This window comes from Sturnira hondurensis, unplaced genomic scaffold (genome assembly GCF_014824575.4).
Source record: "Sturnira hondurensis isolate 20B ecotype Veracruz unplaced genomic scaffold, ASM1482457v3 Scaffold0007036, whole genome shotgun sequence".
Classification (NCBI taxonomy): Eukaryota; Metazoa; Chordata; class Mammalia; order Chiroptera; family Phyllostomidae; genus Sturnira; species Sturnira hondurensis.
The window spans coordinates 4,185,107-4,208,676 of NW_028079667.1; the positions used below are offsets into that span (position 1 = coordinate 4,185,107).

Below are 23,570 nucleotides of genomic sequence, written 5' to 3' on the forward strand. Positions count from 1 at the left end.
ATGTGAACTCATGCGTCTCTATGACAGAGAAGCTGTGGAACCAGAACTGGAGCACCGTGGAATAACTGAGACAGTGTGGAAGTCCAGTGACCTCATCACAGTAAACAGCCTAAGTAAATTCAGTGTCATCATGATTACAAGACACAAAAAAAGCTCTCCTTGACTGATGATTAAGCAATAGTCCTCATCTGCAATCCACAGAAACTTAGTAAGGAATTGGGCAACATCAGACACAAATCTCCACTCTTACTGGACTGCATATATGTTTTTCTTTCTTACACTGTGGTAATGCATTATTAAGTCCATTTTAATGGAGCCTCAAGTTCTTACTCAGAGTACCAAGCATCTTATTAACCTGATAAGCAAGGCATTTCCCTTCCTACCCTGTCAGCAGTACCAAAAATATGTTTCCTACCGACTTCCCTGGACATCACGTGTATTGTTTACTATTTGGAAATAGAAAAGTATAAAGATTAATTTGAAATTATTTTGTATACTTTCACCAGGTGAGTACAGGAGGAAAGCCTATTTACTTCAAAGACATGCTTATGCTTAGATTTTCCTACATTCCCGTGACCTTTGTTTTACACGGTACCATGTTTTCACTCAGTCACTAAGCGTAACGTGGCATATATTTGTTATTGCTACGGAGTGTGTATTTCTTCTCTCTCACACTTTGTAGTTTTGTTGTGAGTGTACATAGTATTTCTTGGTTCTTTTGCAAAGAATAGAATCTCTTGGGGATCTGGTGCTAAATGCCAGGGTTCCATCTTTAAAAATCCTGGGTGAGTAAGAATGTATCTCAAATAAAGTATTTCTGGATTGTAACAAAGACTTTGAAATAGGAAACAGAGACTTACTGAAGCTCATTACTTTCTTCGTTGCCCTCCTTTCATGTGATTTCTCAGACACAGGTTTGAAAGTGGTTTTGAATTTAAAGTAAAAAAAAAAAGAAAAAAAAAGACAGTTGAATTAGGCCTCTTACCGCTCAAGTCTTTCTGTGAGGAACGAGGCTAAACTTATAAAATTTTTAATTTCAATATTTATAGAGAAACTGATTTGTTGAAAATCACTCTCTGTGTTTTTAGTTGGAAGGTGTTACTATACTAAAATATTTTTGTAATCATTTAACTTTAGATACTTTAGAGATTATTTCATCAAGAAGCAGTTGACCAAATGGTAAATTTAATGAGGTTCCACTGAAAATGCACAATCACAATGGGCCACAATAGAATGATATACAGGCTAACAATGACCTAACATTTTTCAACACTTGGGTCCTCAAATCAGAGTATTATAGTTTAATGGGCCCAATGAGTCCCTAGATGCTTTACTAGTTTCTTAAAAACCATGAAATCTTGGTGGAGGAGAACTAAAAGGCAATTATAATGAGTGCTAATATTTAGTAGTGAGGTACTTTTTTTCAGTAGCACATAATCAGCAAAGTCATTTTCATTGCATTCCCCTCTATTCAAATGTATAAGTATTACATTTTGCAAAGTCTTCAGTCTAGCCTTCAACGTCTTCTTCCCAGTTCTCCTCCCCTAGTCGGCTTCTTTTCCCCTGCTCTCTTCCCTGGGTTCCCCCAACTGTGGAAACAACGTGCACTTCCCTCACACAGGCCCCCGTCTTCTTTGCCTCCATGGCTCATGACACACCATTTTGAGCCTTTCTTTTGTGCCAATCCATGTTCCCATTCACAATTTGACATATTTTTCTAATAAAAGCTAACTTTCATAATTAATTGGATCTGGCTCTTCTCTATTTATCTCTGCTTGCTCTTTGTGGAAAATTGGAAGTAGAGAGCTATGTTGCTATATATACATAGAATTTCTTTTACCTTTAAGACTTTGGCCAGTGTATTTAGGCTCATTCTGTCTATTTTGAGAATAATGCTTATGTTACTTTCCTAATCGATTTGTCATTGTGATTAAATAAGATAATACATGTAAGGTATTTAGAATAGGGCTAAAACATGGTAAGGTATACACATTGCCATACTAAAGCAAATATTTATATTTTCTGTACATACTAATTGACTGAGACTTTTCTAAGTCCTTTCTTGTGCTCAATTCGCCCAGTTTTCAAGAGGGACTTATAGATACACTTTACGTAGAGAATACTGAGACCTATGTCCCTTATCCGTTAGAATAGCTTAAGGAAAATGAATTTCTTCTCATCCTTGGGGTGCTGGGATTTTCATATTTTTTAGATATTAGATAATGTCAAGTTGTTGGTGGATGTTAATTTTAGCCCAAATGCTAAGGATATAATCCATTGATGGCACCAAGGACGGTGCTTGGCATGCAGAAGGCACTCAATAAATGTTTTTGTTGTTATTTGTATTGTTTTTGTCATGTTATGAGTGTCCAGCGTTTCTCTCTCCTTTCCTTCCCTTCACCTAAATCCAATGACTAAATTGCATTTTAAAACAATGTCCAAAATACCCTTTAAATTTTTTCAGAATACATTTATTAATTAAGAAACAAGTCAGTGATAGCCTAGAGATTATTGATTGTACATTTGTGACATTCTAATTTTTGAGATGATCTCTTTAAGGGAAAGCTAACTATATAGGAAGTATCTTATCAGATGATTTCATTGCAAGAAACCTTTTTGATCATATGTGACAATCTTCAAATTAATTCAGTAAGTACTTACCAGATTGCACTAACCACAGACTCTACATTGTAATATGTGTTAGTTTTGAGGATGATTTGAAGACTATGGAATCCAAAAATGGATTCTGAAAAGTTTTGCCAGCTACCATGTTGGATTACTTTAATTTTTGTTTTTAAGTGCAAAAGTTTGTTCTAGAGGGAAGTTTTTAGTGTAAAACTTTGCTTTCTAAGTTTCCACATATATTTTATCATTTACGAAAGGCAGCTTCAACAAGTCAAGCTTGTTCAATGTGCGCTTATTAAAACTTAAAAAGCAAAAAGGTTTTTTTAAAAAATATATTTATTTACTTTTAGAGAGCGGGGAAGAGAAAGGGAATAAAAGGTTTAAAAAACAAGCACTTGGGACCAAAAGAGATCTTTTAAGATATTTTATTTGAGTTTCTTTCTTCTGAAAAATTCATAAATTTTTCTCATATTCAAACACTAGCAATAATTTGCCTTTAAATTATCATTTTTAAAATAATTGGTTTTGGTCACAAGACCATTACCTGAGACTTTAGTTTTAAGATATTCTCCTACAAAAATGGGCCTTCAGTCACTAGAGAAATAACTTTGATATTTCTGTCCTGAACAACATTGTTTTAGAATGAGATAAGAAAGTCTGATCTATAATAATTTGTCTACACATGGTGGCAACCTCATAATTTTAGATTTTGGATTGAAATTTGCATCTCTGCGTGGCTCCAAATTTCACCCTATCGTGAGCCCGTTGACGGGTGTCAGTCCTGAACTTGGAGTGGGTAATAAATATTTGAGACCTCGTTCCCAGGAGTAAGGCGGAAGCCGCAATAGTAACCACACCTGGGGGCGGGATTAACTTCTAAATCCACAAACGGTTCCTAACCGATTGAAAGGAAAGAGGGGGTGGAACCCGTTGCTTCCGTTGTTAGGGACGCTTTAGCCCAGCAACTGCAATGGATCTGGAAGACGGGCTGACCGCCCTGGACAAGATAGTCACTCAGTTCAACACTTATGAAGATTACCTCGACTCGCAGATAACTGACGAGGACTTGTTCTACTTAGAGGTAAGGTCGGCATCACCGCAGAGCGACCACTGCTTTCCAGTCCTTGGGTCCCTCCGCGAGGTGGGGTGTTTGCCCCCTGGCGGCGAAGGTCGGGCTTCGCAGTTTCCGGGTGGCAGAGGTGAATCGCTGCATCCTTCCCATTCTGTGTTGCCCCAGGCAGGGGCAGGATTTGGACACCTGTACAGGATTTGGACACCTACTATCACCCAGGGCAGAAACCTGTGCTTGCACAGGCAAGCCCGCACGCTGGACAGCCATGAGTTTCCCTAGCTCAGCTTCACCAGCCACCTCCACGCCTGCTCCCTTGCCCAAGTCATTCTCTTGTAACCAGTGGTTCAATTCTGGAATTGAAACTGCTGTAACTCAGGTTTGACACCCTGTTTCTCCTTCTTTGCCAGTCGGTGTTAAAGAACAGAAGCCTATTTTCTTTTCTGACGCAAGGGACATTAATAACAGTACATCTGGTGAAATACTGGGCATTTGGGTCCATAAATTCCTACCTTACGCTAGTTGATTCAGAAAGCCCTCCAAGTAAGGGTACACAGGTCGTTGTGCCTGCATATTACTGATTCATGTTAATCGAGTTGATGATCACAGACAAGGCTGACAGTAAGAAAACAAAACAAAACAAACACCACCTCCACCCCCCCCCCCCGCCCCAGTTTGCAATACAGCAAAATCGGACACAAGGGGATTGACTAACGTCTTCTACCCAGAAACCATGCCCCTCCCTGCTTCTTAAAGGTGTGTGTGTGTGCGAAGGGGGAATTGATGGGAGGCTGAGAGTGGGGGTTAAAGCTTTTGTCTTCTCCAGGAAAACCAGGATGGGCCAGAAAACAATAGGCTACGCGTCTTAAGGAGTGGGATGTGAACCTTTTGGATCCCTGTAGCCCTCCTCTATTCCCAAACCAGGCCAACCAAGTGGGCACTGACTTGGAGATGCTGCCGTGTTGGGGCAAAGCCCCAGAAGCCCACATTTCCCCGTTTCTCTTTAGGCCAGAGAGAGCAGCACCACCATGTGGTGCCAAACCACCCCTGAACCTGAGAAGGGTTTGTATTCTGGAGCCAACTCCAAACTCCTTATCTAGAACATGATTGTGTATTGTAATGGCTTGAAATTTTTGGACTCCAGGGATCATATGAAGAGGCATTTCAGTTAAATGTAGATTCTAAAAGTTGAACAGTGTTTGGTCTCCAAAACGTATTCATGTGCTGTACGTAAACTTAATTTTAATGAAATGAAAACATCTAATTCTAGTTTTATCTCTGACACAAATCACTTGTGTGACCTTGTACAAATACTGTGATCTTTTTGGAATTATCTGTTAAAAATAAACCCAGTTAGTATTTTCAACATAGCTTCTGACTTCAAAAACAAACCTTTTACATATTTTATACAGATAATATATTTAAAGTCATAAAAGTGAGTTTTTCACCTTGCATCTAAGTCACTGAAATGAAAGGAAAAAAGTAATGGTGCTAAACAATGTTTGCATCTAAATTTTTCAATGTGTAAAAAGAATGAAGTATAGACAATAAACATCTCAATAGAATAAAATTGTCTTCATAGCTCATGTGGAAATTTGCCAAGCCTAAGGCTTAAGCCTAGTATCTTTAAGAAAGTTTTCATTTTTCATTTTTTTAATGCAGTGTTTTTCATCTGAGAAGAGAATTAAAAACATTGATGTTAATTAGGAGTGAATAATTAATAATTTGTATTTCATCAATCAGAACTTTAAGGTCTTCAAAATGGGGAATGGTGACTATATTTGAGAGAATGATACATTTTAATGTTGGCATTGATTTAGTTTATCTTATTGTACTTTTATAAAAAAGGTAAGATGACTTAGTTGAAGGTTGGTATTATGTCAAGTATATATATTTTTGGATTGGGTAATGAAAATTAAGGGCCACTAGATCTGGGGACCTCTATTCTCAAATACTTTCTGTGAATGCAGGTTAACTGCCTGTGTAGGTCGCAGAGAGACGAGAGGATTCCAAAATTGTTTCAGTAACATGACTAGTCTGGCAGGCCTGTATCGGGGTCATGGATCATGCTCTGTGAGGTGACTCTTGCTCTTTTGTTTGGGACGGAGTATCAGCAACTGACTTTGGTTTGAATAGAGCAAATTTTAAACAGTTAATGAGAGACAGCGTGTTGTAGTTAGAAGACCCTAGGGTCATGAGATTTAGGTTCCAAATCTGTATTGTTGTATTTTGAACCAGTTTGAAACTCCATTAGTTCATCTGAAAAATCAAGTGGTTGGACTAGATTATGTTAAAGGGTTTTTATAGCTGTAAACTTTTATAAATCATCTGTCCACCCATCTGTCCACCCATGCATCCATACAGTCGTCTAATTATGTATTTAATTAATAAACCTTCACCAAGTGGCTATAATAGTAAATATTGCCCCCATTGATAAGAATTTAAGTAAAAATCAGTTCTAGATTTGATCTTAGTCACCTAACTTTAATATAGTACTTACAGTCCAACCTAAGTTTTATTTATTCAGTAGACATTTCACAAATATTTCCAGGTACTCTATTGTTTTATATATTGTTCTAATGCCAAAAGTTTTCAGCTAATTTTGATAGAAATTAGCACCAATAATTCACAGGCTAAATGACTACATTACTTTTGATTAATTTATTCTCTACCCTTCTCCATACTTACTTGTGCTCCTGGTAGCTATTCTCTGAGGTCATTAACCAGACTCTTTTTGGCTTTGGGTTTGTTTCCTCCAATAGGAGATCAGAGGACTGGAATTGGGTAGAGGATTTGTTACCTGTCATCTTTCTCCTTGTTGTGGTTTGGACATGGCTGCATTTGTTAGGTTTGGCCAGCTTCTCCTTCCATCAGCTGGAATCGCTCCCTGTTCTAGGATCTGTAGGTATCCTCTCCTATCTCCTTGCAGGCCTGATGGTGTCAGTGGTTTCCCACTGTTGCTAACCCCAGGACACTTTACCATCCCACAGTGGTTTCCATGAATCCTGCCCATGTCTTTGTAAATTATGCTTTATTGTTTTAACAATCTATTTTGAGTTTGCCTGCCACAACCTTGACCTCTGTATTATCATTTAACATCTCAGGCCACTGTAAGCACACAATTAGTATATGACTATGATAACTACAGTGCCTTTTAATATGATAACTGATTAGGAAGAAAGGGAAGTTGGAGGAGGGAAAAAAAAACAAAACAAAGACTGACACCAGTTAACTATTTGATGCATTAGAGTAACCCCTCTAATGGTTAAGGAGGTTGAAAGAGGCTCTTCGTTCTGTGCCTACCTTGCAAGCATTTTACTAAATAACTATAAACTACCAAAAGAAATTTATAACAGTATCAACAACTAGATTTATCTCTGTCTACCCAAATAATGCTATTTGCTTGGGGAGTTAGTATCATCTTACCTAGTTAAACCAATCCCCTAAATCAACATACGGAAGTACTTTAAAGGTTTTAACAACATTTTGGCCCTGTGTTTTCCCAGATTCTTTCTGGGTGATTCTTCCCTATGAAATAAGCAGAATATCTTCATTACATTGTCTGTGACCTCAGGAGAAGTAAAAGTCCTACTGAACTGCTTTTCATTGATTTGAAATCAAGGAGTGATTTTAGAATTATTTTAAAATTTTCCCAATAAATGAACCCCAATCACGGCTAAATTATTTAGAGAGATTAGCAAGGTAGAAGTTTTATTTAAAGATCATATTCCCGTTACTTAGAAAAGAAAAATTAGTAAATTATATAAATATATAAATTCAACCTTTTGGATATAATCTTAAAATTATTTGGCAGGCATCGATTAGATGTGATTCTAGGAAAACTCCAGTAACATAATTTACCATGATTACACAACAGGCCACCTAACAACTAACCATTGTAGTTGTCTTTCCGTTATTTATTGCATCAAGATACAGAGTAAATACTGGTTCCTTATGAACCAGTATCTTAAATCATGTACTTCAGAATTAGCTATACTCTTTTGTTTATTCAGTAGGAAAAATTGGCAAAACTTAGCTGCTCTCTGCTTAAGAGGCATCGTATATTTTTCTTTCAACAAGTTCACAGAGGGACTTCTCCTTAGTAAAAATAGATAGTTTCCTCATGGACATGAATTCTGATGACTGGAGAGTGAAACTGAACCAAGAATGCTGTATCCATGATACTTCTGAAACTTTATCATAATGATGAAAATAAAATTCTATGAGCCTATTATCCTCAGCGTCTCACGTAATCCCCTAAAATCTATATTCTATGCATATAAAGTATGTTCCATTCAATTTTTATTTATACGAATTTCAAGAGCTACTGCTGGGAGGAGACAAGAGAGGAGGCAGGGCAAGTCCCCAGGGGTGTGTGCAGAGTGAGACAGGACATGGGCTGGAGACAACATTTGGGAGAACAGCCATTGTTTTAGGCATGGGCGTGGCGGTGGTGCTGACAGAGGAGAATGAGAAGGGAGGTCAGAAAGATAGAAGAAAAGAAGGAGAACAGGATGAACCAGAAGCCAAGAGCAGCTGGACAGCAAAACCAAAACAACATGGAAAATACCTACGCAAAACTCGGTGAGAGTTATCCCTACAAACCCCAGCACAAGAGCAGATGGGCAGCTGTGACTAGGCGTCATCCCACAGGGCGAAAGGTCACTGGCTTGAGGCCCAGTCAGGGAACATGTCTGGGTTCAGGACAGGTGTGAATGTCAACAAATGTTTCTCTGCCCCTTTTTTTCTCCCTCCATTCTCCTATCTCTCAAAATAAACTAATGAAATCTTAAAAAAAATAAAAGCAGTTGGGGAGAAACCATCATAGCCATGACACCTCGAAGATATCATGATCCATATGTGAGAAAAGCAGAGGAAACTGAGAGGCATCTAAAAGACCCCTAATGAAGAAACTGCAAAATAGGCCACAGGCGTTCGCTGGAAGTGAAGTAGTCCGACTTGAGAACAACAGCTGAAACTGGGAAGGGTTTTGTGACCGCAGTTCAGTTCCCTGGGGACGGAGGGTCTGGCTCACGCTACGAGATACGCTACGAAGACCAGCAGCGGTCACTTACCAACCAATGTTGAGGACGAGGGGAGTCTAGCCTGGATGGTGGAGGTTGGAGACGGTGAGCATTTGTTGCGATTCTGAGCCAAGGTGTATTAGCAAGGGCTGAACTTCACCCCTCTCTCTCTCCCCTTTTTGCATACATATGAGTAGTCTTCAAAAATTATATATGTATTTTTATTATATGTAAAATTATCATTATATGTAAATATATTATTCTTTGTTGGTATTTTCCACAAAAAAGTGATATCTATATTTTTAGTTTCCTGAGGAAATTCTGTCCTCTTTTCCACCGTGGCCGCACCAGTCGGCAGTCCTACCAACAGTGCACCAGGGTTTTCTTTTCTCTGCAGCCTCTCCAACCCTTGTTTGTTGATTTGTTTATGACAGCCATTCTGACCAGTGTGAGGTGGTATCTTATTGTGGTTTTAATTTGCATCTCTCTGGAAGCTAGTGATATTGAGCATCTTTTCATGTGTCTCTGGGCCCTCTGTATGTCCTCCTTGGAGAAGTATCTGTTCAAGTCTTTTGCCCATTTTTTTTTATTGTTTTTTTTTTTCTTTCTGAAGTGGGGAGAAAATACAGACACCTGTAATTGAACAACAATAAAATAATTTAAATTAAAAAAGTAATATCTATATTTTTATGTAACTAAAAACTATCTAACATTAAATTTTGGAGACTTTTAATGTCACTCTGAATAGCTCTCCCTATTCTTTAGAAATTCATTTTCCTTACAGAGTATTTATAAACAACAGTGAAATGAACATCTTTTGCATATCCTCCTTGTGTGAAGTTGCAAATATATTAAAATGTGTAATGGATAGGTATAAGACATAGTCAAAAGGCTCTCTGGAGTAGCCATTACTCTCCTAGAGCCTTATATGACACCTTTTGTTTGTCTATTTCATATGTGAAAAATCTCATTGTTTTAATTTTAATTTCTCAGATAATTGGTGAGGCTTATCATCTATTGAAATGCATTTGCATTCCTTTTGTGAATTGCTCACTGATAGCCCTTGATTTTTTCACAACTTTTTAAAACTATTTTTACACACTTTAGACTTCTGACTCTTAGTGGAGACCATACCTCTTAAAGTCAACAAAGAAGAGTTATTCAGGCTGGAACCCTTTCCAGTTTCCTACCATGAAACTTATAATAACCTTAATTTCTGCCCACCCTCTCTTTCTTCCCTCTTATGGTAAAATGTTAATGGAGTCTACCCTGTGTAGTGCCCACCTCTTCATTTACTGAATATGTTATTTTGAATGCCCACTATCATTGTAATGTTTTAAAATTTTCCCAACTCTGAGTCCACCCTCCTAAGGTAGAGGCAGAAATTCACCTTCTCAGTTTCCTTTGTTGCTAGTGTATCTTTGTGGGACTAAGGCACTGCCAATCACTTTCAGAAAAAAAGTAACATGAGGAGAAATGGGTCCCACCACATGGGACCCATCTTGTATTGTATTTGGTGGTGGTGGCGTTTGTCTTTCAGTTGATGCGGCGACAGAAGTCATGGGGTCTAATGTCCTAGGTTAACAGGGGAGTTGCAGTGTCTGTTTTCAGGGTGGCAGCAGAGGGCTGTTTGCCTTGTTCTGTTCCACTCCATTTCATTCCAGACTGGCCTGGTCTGCCCCATCCTGCTCTGGTCCTCTCTGGTCTGCTCCACTCTGGTCTGGTCCGGCAAAACGTCATCTGTGTTTCAGCTCCAGCCAGGAAGGTGCAGTCTTTACTCTTCAGTGGGAAGGGAAACTGCATCCTCTGAACTAGAGGGGAGCTGACTTACATAGAGAGAAGTCCCCGCCCCTGGTCCTGATGGGTCTGTCCTCATGCAGAAAAGGCCTCCAAATACTTGCTGTTTTATTGGTCCAAAAGGACTGTCCTGACTGATCAGGATGGAGCTGCTCTGAAGCATCAGTGAAGATAATGATGGGGATGTAGCTGCATAGTGCTGTTTGGTCAAGGAAAGTCTCAGTGTTACCAGATTGAAGGAGTCTGTTTACTTGTGGTCTCAGAGCCCAGTAAGACATGAATAGGAGCTCACAGCAAAGAGTTTATTTTCAAGAAGTAGCCCACCCCTGCAGACACGTGAGCTAATGCTCAAAAAACTGGCTTCCAGGGAATGGGTTATATAGGGGAAACATCATTAATCATGGTGACTAAGGGAATTAGGGCTGTAGTCATGGTCCTGGTCTCTACTGATTGGTTGGCACTAGGGTAAGTAGTAGTTGATCTGGCCCTGATATCAGTCATGATGTCACTTGTCTAGTTTCACCCCTTTTCTGGGCCTGCGGCTGAAACATGACCCACGTGTAGATGTTCCCTCTAGTTTGACCAAAACTCTGTCTCTGGGTTTGTTCCTGACTAATGGATGCTGATCAGAACCTCATCGTCCTGAAGGCTTAATGATTAAATAAGTGGTTGTGCCAGGGAGAAAGAGGCAGGGGAGTCAGGGTGCTGGATGAGGCCAGTTTGAATCAACATGAAAGAAAGGAAAAAAGGTCAGGTTAAAGAAATGAAATTTCTGCTGGTTACATCCCGCTTATTGGTTGAAAGAGGATTCCAGGAACCCCTTTAAAAGGGCTGGCTCAGGCCGCAGGAACACAGTGCAGGCAGGCAGGTCAGCACCAGAGGTAGGCAACTCCGAGTGGGCTTGCCCCTGAAGAGAGGTTTGTATGCTCCCACCTGTGTAGAAGCAGCTACTATGCTCTGTTTTTAAATTTGAGCCCAGCTAGCCATTCAGAGCCCCTTCTTGGTAAGCATCTTCTTTTTCAGGGTCAACAGAAGTGAAATAAACCAGTCACAAAAAGACAAATACTGTGTAATTCTATCTGTGTGAGGTACCAAGGGTAGATACAATTCACAGACACAGAAGATAGAATGGTTGTTGTCAGGGTCCGGTAGGGAGGAAGAACAGGGTTGTTGTTTAATTACTGTGGAGTTTCAGTTTTGTGAGATGAAAGGGCCAGTTTCCTTCTGATAATGGATGGTGGTGATGGTTGCATATCAATATAAACTGTACATTTAAAATGGTTAATTTTGTGTTATGTATATTTTTCCATAATTAAAAATGAACTCACTGTCAACAACTTACCCTTACATGAGAATAAGTTTTGGTCTTGGACTTTGCATTCCCTACACTGATTCCTAGAAGAAAAAGGAGTAATTTCTTTAAACTTCTTAGAAAACTTTATTTTGAACCTAGAAATCTGCATTTCAGATATTGTGTTTAGCCCTTGAGATCTTTGTCCTGTCCTGCCCCACCCAGCTTTGGGCTCTGCACCCCAAGAGCTTGACTCCCATTGGCTGCTTCAGCTGAGCTCTCTTTCCTTTTGGCCAGTTGGGTTCAGCCAATCAGAGGCACCAGCAAGAAGTTAGAAGCCAGGAGGAGAGAGAGGTTGGGTGTTTTTTTCTTCAGACTTACTTTGTACTGTGCTTCAGTTTAGCAGGATATTTTCTTTTATCAAGCCATAACATTGGGTTCAGTAACTTTTTCTATAACTATCTCCCTGGGTTCTATCAGCTATTCCCTCCCCTTACCTAATTTGGACTAGTTACTATTAATCGTTTATTGCTATCAACAGGTGTCAGCTCAGGGTGCTTCAGTGTCCTTCTTGGATGACTCTTAAACCTGCCTCACTTTTATAAATTAACCTAGCCATTCAATTAGCTTTGATTACTCCATTTGAGTGTATCATCTATTTCCTGCCTGGACTTTGACTAATCAACTAGAAAACCTAGCATTCAAATGAGAATGCAAAATAATTTATTTTTGAAAAATCAAGGACTCATAAAAATCACCTGTAGATCTCTCCTAAATTCACAACTTAAGAAGGAGTACATTCTTCTTATATTTTCATATTTTTTACTATACACTTGTATATAGTTTTATTTATTGTTATGGCTCTGTTTGATTTCTAAAATTATTTGCATATTCTTTCTTTTCCATCATCAGTCTTGTCAAATGTTATCTATTTTATTGGTCTTTTAAAAGAATAAGTTCTGGCTTTCATTAAGTAATCAAAACTTACTGGAATTTAAATGTTAATTTCTTGTTTTATTCATTTTCTTGTTTTTATTAATTATTTTCTTCTGTGTTATTTGAATGTTATTTTGTTCTTTTTTCTCTGCTTTCTTTAGTTGAATGGTTAGTTGTTTATTTTCAAGTTTTCTTTTTTTTTTCTAGCAAACGCATCAATGCAGTGTTTTCCATGTACTCTATTAAGGTCTGATATGTGATTTCTTTGTCAAAAAATTTAACTTCTCTATGATCAAATGTATCATAAATAAGTCAAAAGACAAAAAACTGTCTGAGAATAAATATTTGCAAAATGTATAATCAACTTGCTGTCTAGAATTTTGCCCTATAAATCAGTAAGAAATAGGTAAAATTCAGTAGAAAAATGAGCAACTACAACAAACAAACAATTCTTATATGGGCACTAAAATTATCAATGATTATACAAGTTGCATGGCATAGTGGAAATCACTGATGGAAAGAGTTTTAAAAACCACGAAACTGTACCAATATTTTCCCCTTTCACAGCTTGTTAATCACCTAAGGGCTGAGCTCTTCCCTTTTTTCCCCACTAAGGCCTTGAACACAATTATATTTCTTATTGGCTTTAAAATGTCCTCTGGTGGCAAACACTTGGGTACATACCCAAAGCTTTATCTTCATTGCAGGCATCCAGAAGTGATAAATAACTTTTGCCTCTGCATTCCATGGACTACAAGGTACTCCTTACCACGGTAAACAAGGCTTTTCATGTCTTTAATAAGAGTAGAGAACTAAGTCCAGGTAGACATAGTTCAGACAATCCATCCTTAAATTTCTATTCCTCTGGAATCATTACCAGTAGCTAATTGTGAATCATTCAGGGTTCAATCAGAGAAGCAGAATACACACACACATATGTGTGTTCTTGTGACACATAAATGTGTGTGTGTCATAAGTACATAATTTTTTTGAGATTTGACCATACACAATGGGAAGTAGTTAAACAGTCCATTAAAGCTGTTTGGTGTCCGGTTCTAGAGCTGAAAGTCATTAGGACAGACAGCCAGGAAGGAAAGGTACATGGGAACTGGGAAGCAAGTGTCAACTGAGATCTGAAAGGAAGAGTTAGAACTCAAAGGACAAACTGGAACTTGGATCAGGTGATCTGCAGGAGAAGCTGGCACTTTCAGCCACAGAGTGGAACATGCACAGGCCCCCGGCACAGCCATAGAGAAAGCTGAAGGAGAAGGTCCTGCAAGACCTAGAACAACATGGTCGTTCCTTCTCTTCTGCCTCCCGAACCTATTGCAAATGTCTCCTGTGGCCCAACCTAACCTGGAACTATCCAAGGAAGTAAATTATGGGAAACGAATTCTAACTTAGCTAAGTTGATGCAATAAAATTGACTACCTCTGCCATGTTTTAATTTTCACAAGGAGAATAATTTATATCCAATTTAATTAAAATTAAAAAGAAAAGGATGTAATTTTAATTTTCTTAAATCATTTTATAGGGCTTGTGCAACCCTAAACAGCAATTCAGAAAAGGATAGTACAAAATAAAAAGTTAGAGACTAATTCTACATATGAACTGGATGAAAAGAAATGTAAAATGAATCTAGGGTTCTATTAAGAAATAATAAATCAGAGTAAGAGTAGTGTGATTTGTCATAGGATGAGCTCATGTCATTAATGAATTAAAAAAGAAAAATATTTATTGATGTAATAATATCTATAGATACAAAAAGATCGGATAAAATTCTAAAGTCACTCATTTAACTTGATGAAGAGTATATGGCCAACCGTTGTAGTACACTTTTTATCTAGTGGCTGAACACCTTAGCATTTCAATCAGCTTAACTAGTCCTCTTAATTTTTTATTGGCAGTGTGGCCAAAGCAATGCTACAATGAAAGAAAACTGGCATAAGTATTTGAAAGGAGTCAGAATATTATTATTTATAAGCAGTATGATTACCTTGTAAATGCAAGAATATTAACTGGAAACCTATTAGAACAAATTAGTGAGTTTAGTAGAGAAATCTAAGATTGAGCTACAACCACTGTTCTCCATCAATAAACAACATAATAACAAATGACACAAGAGCCAACTGAACTCAGTAGGCTATAGGAAAATGTCAAGGGTTCTAGTAGCCATAGACTCTTCTCCTTTTTTCTTCTTCAGATGAGAAACACCTAGGTGCCCAGGTTGCCAGATGCCCCTTGTCCTAGACTCCTCCATAAGGAATCTGGCTGAGATCATCCACCATGCTAACCCTACTTCTCATCTACCCTCGAATCCACCCCCTCTCAGAGAAACAATGAGGAGGTGTCTCAGCTGCCCAGCCACATGGGGGGAAAAGGGCTCTGGCCCAAAGGCTGTGTGAGTGATTGTTACAGCCTGAAACCAGTGCAGGGAGTGAGCAGTGCAGATGCAGCTGCAAATCTGCAGCCTTCCAGGAATGGGACATCGACCCTCTGGCTTCTGGCATGGAACTCACCTGCCAAGATCTAAAGCTGGAGAAACCTGAAGGCTCTGTGCCATTGCACATCCTTGGGGCCAGGCGTTCCTCCCAGCACCTGAGAGTGTCTAAAATTGTCCCAGTAGGATATGACCATGCATTCAGAACCCAGTCTTTTACATTTGCTGCACACTGGTGGGAGCCTACTTTTGCTGCATGTCTCACAGCTCCGGTAAAGTAATGAAGCCTTCTCTTCAGGGCTGAGCCTTTCAGGGTTCTCTTTTGCATGATGCTGCCTTGTAGCTAAAATCCTCAAACTTCTAGCATCCCAAAGTTAGTGACTCATGATCACATGAGGGAAAAAAGCATCAACAATTAATAAACTATTACTGCCTTATTCATATGAGGTATACTTTGACTATCATGGCTAATCATTTGTTTTTACTAAGATGAGCTGTTACACTTAAAACCATTAGAGTTTGATAAAAAATGATAACATTTTCTTTCAAACCCTCCCCACAAAGTAAGTGTAATCCCAAAAACATCAGAAGGAATAAAATATATTGGAAAAATTAATGGCTAAAATGTTTTCAAGTCTGGTGAGAACTATAATAAATTCATAGGGCCAAAGAGTATAAAGAATTCCAAGCATAATAAATGAATAAACACAAAGAAATCACTCCCATCTTAAAATCACTGAACACCAGTGATAAATAGAACATTTTAAAGGAATCTAAAGTAGAAGGCCACATGCAGAATAAAACAAAAACAGGAAAGACTGAAGGCTCCTCACTGGAAATAAAACCAGCCAATGAGACAATGGGATGACATCTTTAAAGTGCTGAAATGTAGAAAGTCAGCCCGGAACACCACTAATCTGGCAAAAATATCTCAAAAATTAAGGTGAAATAAATGGGTATTTGTTTTCACTAAGAAAAAAAAAGCCAACATAATTTGTTGTTAGCAGACCTGAACGTTAAGAAATGTTCAAGTGTTCTACATAGAATAATCGCATACCAGGAGGAGACTTGGATCTACACAAAAGAATGAAAAGCCCCACAAATGCTAAGTATATGAATCCATAGAAATGTTTTATTTCTCAGTTCATCCTTATAGATAATGTCTAAAAAAGATAATGGGCCATTTAAACTGGAGAGATGATTCATGATTTGACCAGTTAGGTAAGTAAGCCAGGCAACCAGTTTCAACTCTCCACTTGTTTTCTAAGTAGAGCTTGTCATTTGCTGCAATATGCATTGGTGCAGATGAGTGCAGAACTATCCAAATAACTCTGTTCGGCCCAGGGAAGGTGGCACGAATGCATAATCCACTCTGAGTACAAAAGTTACTACAGCACCTTTCTAATGGTCTTTGCTGTATAAAATACTCTGTGGACCAAAGCAATTTATGTTCTGCTAGAAGACTCTCAGAGGCTCAGAGCGCTAAGCTGAGACTTCTTCCCATATGCCCACATTTAGTAATGTATTTAAGAAAATTTACACACAAATCATCTCATTTTGGTAAATCAAACCCACAATCTTTTGTCTTTTCTTTAAATTAAATACTAATTCCACTAGGTGGAGACATTTGCCCAGTTTTGTGGTTCAGACTGACGAGACTAGAGGAAGCAGTACTAAGCAAGGGAAAGAGTCAGAAAGAAGGCACAGAGTCTGGGCAAGGCCTGGTGCTTCACATTATATTAGTGTATAGAGCCACATTGCTGCACAGTATTTGCTTTTAGTGTTTACCAAAGAAAACCAGCAAGTTTTCTAGGTTGATAGTATAGTTTTTTCCCCCCAGTAATTTCAACTTTAAACTAGTCACTATGGGTTCATTAGATTACTAACCATGATCTTAAGTTTTCTCATTTAATCCTGTTTTATAGTTGTATTCAACAGTGAGGTATTAAGTAAGTGTCTCTAATAATAATGTATAACACGATTTCACTATATTTCAGATATTTTATATTTACTTAAGGTGATAATATAAGGACCATTATTACTATATGTATATTTTATGTAATATGTTACTTTTTATATTAGTAACTTCAGGTAAATTGACACCTTCAGATGATTTGCATATAAATTTTCTTAAATGTGTTACTAAAAGTGAGCATATGGAAAGAAGTCAGATTATTTTTTGAATATAATTTTCAAGTGACAAAAATGTGTGAGACAATTCTTAAAGTAATGGAAATCTAAAAGGCCCAATGTATTGTGGGAAATTGTTTCCAATTTGAAGCTTTGTATAGTCATCTTGGGTTTCTACTTTTCTGTTTTTATTGGTGCCAACATTGTATGGAAACAATATCTTTTTACTTACATAGGAAATTCGTCTGCTCTTTATTTTGTGTTTGAAGTTATAATTCTCTGTGTCATCAGTTAATTTACTTCAAGGAAGTAAGTCTCTGAAATATTGAATTTTCTGACAACAGCCCAATTCTGTTTTTGTGTGATTGGTTTTTATAAAAGTCTTTCTTGTAGGAGTACAATTGTCTCTAACTTTATTGTTTTAAAGATTCTTTATTAATTATCTACAGCTGTTGTCATAAGTTGATTTAAAACACCACAGACTTTTGTCTTCCAGTCCCTTAGAGAAAATGTAGTGATTGATTTGTTTTTCATTTTACATCTGTGGGAAAGAGATGACAAATCAAATGTTTATAATACAGTATTGTGAGAAAAAATTCTAATTTTCATATCTAATAGACCTTGTGTCATTTAAAATGATAAATCTGATTTTTCATTTAACACAGGTATTCAGTATACACTGGGTAAAATAAGATGTGTAATTCATCCACACATCTAATAATTGGTATTCTCTTTAGGATGAAGACCTGGCCCACCAGCTGGTGGAGCTAGGTGGCCGAGGGACTGGCAAGGTGGTGAAACGGGGAGATTTTGAAGCCAGGAAGGCAGCTATCGTGGCTATCAGGAAGGCAGCGATAGAGGCTGCAAAGCTGGCTGAACGAACTCAGAAAAAGTAAGTGTCCATGTTCCAAATCGAGATCTTACAGCAAGCTGTAGAGCCCCTGGAAAAGTTCATTTTGTTGGCCTTGTTATAATTTTGAAACATTGACTTAGCCGGTCAAGCTCGAAATGTCCTCAAAGTGTGTCCTGTAGGTCAGGAGCTGGAGGAACTGTGGCATTCTTGTGAGAAAACCACCTGCAACTTTGAGCTACCAAGCTGTGAAAAAATAACTTGATATTATTGGTTTTATATATTTATATACTAAAAATATGAGTGACTTTTGCCTTAGAATTCTTTGTGCTTCTGAGGCCTGTAAAGCTTTGGTATCTTTATGTTCTTATATTTTTGTAGACATTGATTCATTCAACCCTTTTAATGATCACTGGTCTTTGTTCATGTGACTATGACATCGTTATATAAAATATGAATCTAATAAAATATATTAAACGTGTTTGAAAAGAGATGTGCATCTAAAGTAAGCTATATGAAACTACTAAAATAACTTGACAAAGTGGTTATCTATTTCTCATTTTAAAGTGAATGCTAATGTTGTAAATACTGGAGAGGATAGTTACTTAGAAATTGGTATATTATTCCTAGATAACATTTAAAAAAGTACCCTGTAATTATCTGTTATCAGTGGTAGTGGAGTTCGTGCAGTGTCATGAGGAAAAGAATTTCCTGAGACCCACCCAGTAGGATAGGGCTCTGTGATTAACTTTATCGATCATGTAAAATTAAGGGGCTTCCCTCCTGACTTCCCAGTGGTCTCATCATGGAAAAGGTCCAGTCTTGTCTTCAGGAGGGCCAGGATGAAGTCCACTGTCCAGTGTTTCTGCTCCATAATAAAGTCCAGGCTAGTCCAGCATCCAGCTAGCTAGCGTGTACTTCCAGCTGTAGTTTGTTGCTGTGCTGTGGTATTCGGGCTCCCTTCTGGAGTCTACATGTGGAGTCCACATGGTCATGAGCCATGTAGCTGCTGAGGTCACATGACTATGGAGAGATGATGCATGGATGCACAGAGTGTGTGCGTTATCAGGTGGGTGAGAGAGCAAGAGAGATTCTTTGTTCCCCTGGGATTATATGTCTTGGGTTTGGAAAAGCGCAGAAGCTTTTTCAGAATGGCCAGTCAACTTCCCAGGTTTTCATGGGCTTTTATTGGATTATGCCACTTAGTTAGACTGGCAGGCCTCTGTGGTCCAGCACCTCCCCTTACACCCACACCCACAACAGTCCAGTACTGGAAGGGGGAGTGGAGGCGTGTTAATCCCCTTGGGGGAGCAATGCTATGACTCCCTGGAGTGTTAGGCTGCAGCTTCCTGGTGAAGCAAACAAGCTCAATGTCTAATACACTTTGTGTTCTTTCCTTTATTAATGATTAGGCAAATTCCAATGGTAACAATTATGAATGGACATAATCTATGTATTTTTTCATAAAACATAACATTTGGTAGTAGGATATAAATTGGTTCTGGAAATGTACAATTTTAATGGATTATTCTAGTGGTAATTGTATTTCAGAACCATAGAATATTAGAATTAATATATTGATATTTGGTGATATATTAATTTTCTATTGCTGTCATAGTACATTACTACAAACTTGGTGGCTTAAAACAACACAAGTGAATTTATTTATTCATAGTTCTGTAGGTCAGAAGTCAGAGTATAGTGGTTCAGATGGGTTTTCTGCCCAATAAATATAGCAGGAAGTTGCTATATAGCAAATATAGCAACTATAGTAATATAGTCATATAGCAGACTAATCCTGATGCTGGCTGGACAGAGTTTTTGCCTAGAGTCTCGGAGGACGATGACTGTCTTTCCACGCTCATTCAGGTTGCTGGCCAAATGCAGTTCCTTGTGAGAGTGTAGGACTGACGTCCAATTTCCTTGTCAGCTGTCATTTGCAGACTGATCTTTTCTCCTACAGGCTGCCCGTTTTTTCTCACCCTTTCCCTGAGGTCCATGTTTTTCCAAAGGATCCTGACCCACCAACAAGAATGGGTCAGGATCCCCTCACTCTTCACATCTTTCTGATTTCCTCACTGCAGCATCTTTCCTGACTCCAGCCAGAGAAAGATCTCTCCTTTTAACAACTAATGTGATCACACTAGGTCCATCTAGATCATTCAGGGTAATCTCCCTACATTCAGGTTTGAACCTCACCTCATCTGCAAAGTCCCTTTTGCCATGTAATGTCACATATTAACAGGTTCTAGGGGTTCATGGGCATCCTTGAAAGGAGGGAGGGCACTCTGTTCACCACAGATATTTTATATAAAGCTTCAATATTTTATTCAACATAGTTACACTCAACTCCTTTTCTTGGAAAACTGAAATGATGCAAAGTACTTGTGTACCGTGTGTGTCTTTCATAAAACACTAAGGGAGTCTTCCTCTTTCTATAGATATCAATAAATACTTACGAGTCAGGGGCAAAAGTAGATATTTATGAAGTTTTATAAAGAATTAGTGTTCAACATTGACATTTTATCCATTTACATGTCCATTTTGTGTTTGAGGATCAAAGGGAGTACTTACTCTATGCAGTAGACTGTCTAACTGGCCAGAGCTGGAAGTCATTAGACTACTTAAGTGCCAGTCATGGGAGACTAATCCCCACCCGGAGCTGCTAGAGTTGGAAGGCCCTTTCATCTCCAGATCTTCTCAGCCTGCCTTTGTAAGGAGTGGGATCCATATGTTTCCTCTTGCCCCATGTGGCAGTCGCTTTGCTCCCTTCCCTGCCAGGTCCATTGCAGCGTTACTGGCAGCAGGGCCAGGAGAGAGTGTTCCCGAGCCAGACATGCCCTGTGCCTTTATTTGCTGGAGGATCACGTTGAAAATTTGCACAACTGAATGACGGCCTGCCAGCTGGTACCAACTTGGAAATACCTGATTTTACTATCAAATTATCTGACATCAATGTGTCTAATGTGCTGCAAGCAGCCCCAAGGAGATCACAATCCTCCGTCCCAGCAATCACAGAACACCCCTTACAAGAAGCGCTGGCACCTAAGAGTGTGTCATTTAAACATACTAGTTTCATAGGGAAAAGAGTCTGGAGAGATTAAAGTTAAAGATAGCCAGAGGGGGCATTTTAGTAAGTATTTTGTCAGAAGAAGACATAAGGTGAAGAAAATTATCCTGCACTACTGAGTCAGTCACTTCACGAACAGTCAAAGGCAGTCATACTGCATTAGGCACTATGCTCAGTGCCGGGGAGACTCTAGACCGTAACACGGCTGAGGCCCTGGTAATCCTACTCTCTTCAGGCCAGGGTTGCAGCATTTATCATTCTCATTTAACATTTTTAAGGGAGTACCAGGTGGATTTTGCTTTGCCACATGTTCCTACCCCCATTCTGTACCAGCAGTCCTATTTCTTCTGCTGATCAGCCTCAATTACCATCCACAAGATAGAGTTCCCTCTTCTTGCCTGCTGCTCCCTGGTCACAAGAAGCCCAGTGTGCAACCATGGCTTGTGGTTCAGTGAGATGCTTGATGTTTTCTCTGGTGACACTGTCCTGAAGGATGGCACCCCATTCTCAAAAAATATTGCCTTGAAGCTAGCAATTCAGCCATGCCCTCCATGACCACCTTGTGCTAGGGTTGTATGCACACCACTTACCCCTAGGGTTGTGGATGTGATTGCTAGAGGGCTTGTGAGAGATAAGTCCCCAAACCCCATCTTACTGCCTGTTTCCCTACTACTCTGGGTGCAATATTTACAGACTAGCCTTTCTGGGAAGCAGGCACAGAGATGGAGTTAATTCAGAAGATTAACTGGGAAGTAATAAACGTAAAAGGAAAAGGGTAGAAGCAAGATCGAAAGGGGTATCTGTGACACCTTAATGCCTACCTGGAAAGTCTCTGCCAGGTCAATGGAGGGTCTGCAAAACAAAGCTTGCCTGTCAGAGGGGTCTCCCATTGGTGAACCGCTGTCATGCTCCCTTGCTGGTGAAGGCTGACGCAGAGCACCGTGACATCTGCTCAATTGCTGAGGCTGATCAAGAAAGACTTAACTGGAAGCTGTCAGCAAACATACTCTTTGAAGATCGACAGCAAATTCTTTATTTTTAGAATTCATTTTTGTTGACAAAAGTATTGTTTTTACTTTTGAAATATTTTTTGCTGGGTATAGAATTCAGGTGTCCGATCTTTCTTCAGCTATCAGCAATCCCTGCACATCCGTGCCTTGTTGGTAGGGTGGGCTTCCTGCCTTTCCCTGCTTGCTCTTTTGCCAGCAGCCAGGACTGAAATTTAATGTCGGTTCACTTAGTTTTTGTTCTGGCAGTTGCTCTGTTCTGCTTCTTTAGCTTGATCAAGATGATCATCTTTCAACACTTTCATCTAGAAAGATGCGTTACTTCTACCTCTTAGGTTTGTAGGGATTAAGAACTACGGGTGATGCCCCATTACTCAATGCATATAAAAGACAGTTTAATTAGCTTAGTAATTTTATTTATTTATATATTTATTTTCTCATTAAACTTTGTTCTAATATGTCTCAAAATTCTGTGACAGATTTTGGTCAAGTAGTTTCCATTAAAAAGTACTGATTTTAAAAACTAATAACTTAAAAATGGCCACACACAAAAAAACCCAAATGGCCCACAAAACCTTCTTTCCTTCTGAAGGTTTTACCATGCATTGTAATCACCAACCAGTCCTTCATTATTACACTTAGGTGGCTAATTGAGGTAAACAGTTCTGAGACCATTTTTCCACCACTGATTAAGACTGGGTGGCACATGTTGGGAATAATATTCATTTAGCCATCTGAGCTTTCTGGGCAGACTTGGGGACTTGTCCACCATCAAAGACTTCTTGTCTACCACTTTAATGACACCAACAGCAACTGTCTGTCTCATGTCACGAACAGCAAAGCAGCCCAGAGGAGGATTGTCAGAGGAGCTCTCCACACACATGGGCTTGCCAGGAACCATATCAACATTGGCAGCATGACCAGATTTCAAAACCTTTGGGCCATCTTCCAGCTTTTTCCCAGAAGGCTGATCAATCTTCTCCTTCAGTTCAGCAAATCTGCAAGCAATGCGAGCTGTGTGACAGTCCAGAACAGGTGCATGTCCAGCACTGATTTGGCCTGGCTGGTTGAGAATAATCACCTGAGCTGTGAAGCCAACTGCTTCCATTGGTGGGTCATTTTGCTGTCACCAGCCACATCGCCACTATGAACATCTTTGACAGACATGTTCTTGACATGGAAGCCCACATTGTCCCCAGGAGGAGCTTCGCTCAAAGCTTCACTGTGCATTTCAACAGACTTTACTTCAGTTGATGACTGGAGCAAAGGTGACCACCATGCTGGGTTTGAGCACACCAGTCTCTACCCAGCCCACAGGGACAGTACCAACA

The 23,570-nt window shown here is 39.0% G+C and overlaps 1 protein-coding gene across 2 annotated transcripts in view; it reads left to right on the plus strand.

Annotated features, from left to right (window-relative positions):
* Window positions 1-3,577: 3,577 nt before the first annotated feature.
* Window positions 3,578-23,570, plus strand: part of CFAP299 (cilia and flagella associated protein 299) — a 515,701-nt gene continuing 495,708 nt past the window's right edge. For both annotated transcript variants that reach the window (XM_037051036.1, XM_037051037.1), the window contains exons 1-2: window positions 3,578-3,706; window positions 18,050-18,204. In XM_037051036.1, coding sequence (XP_036906931.1) covers window positions 3,596-3,706; window positions 18,050-18,204 — 266 coding nt within the window. In that variant the 5' untranslated portion in view covers window positions 3,578-3,595. The remainder of the gene's footprint in view (window positions 3,707-18,049; window positions 18,205-23,570) is intronic.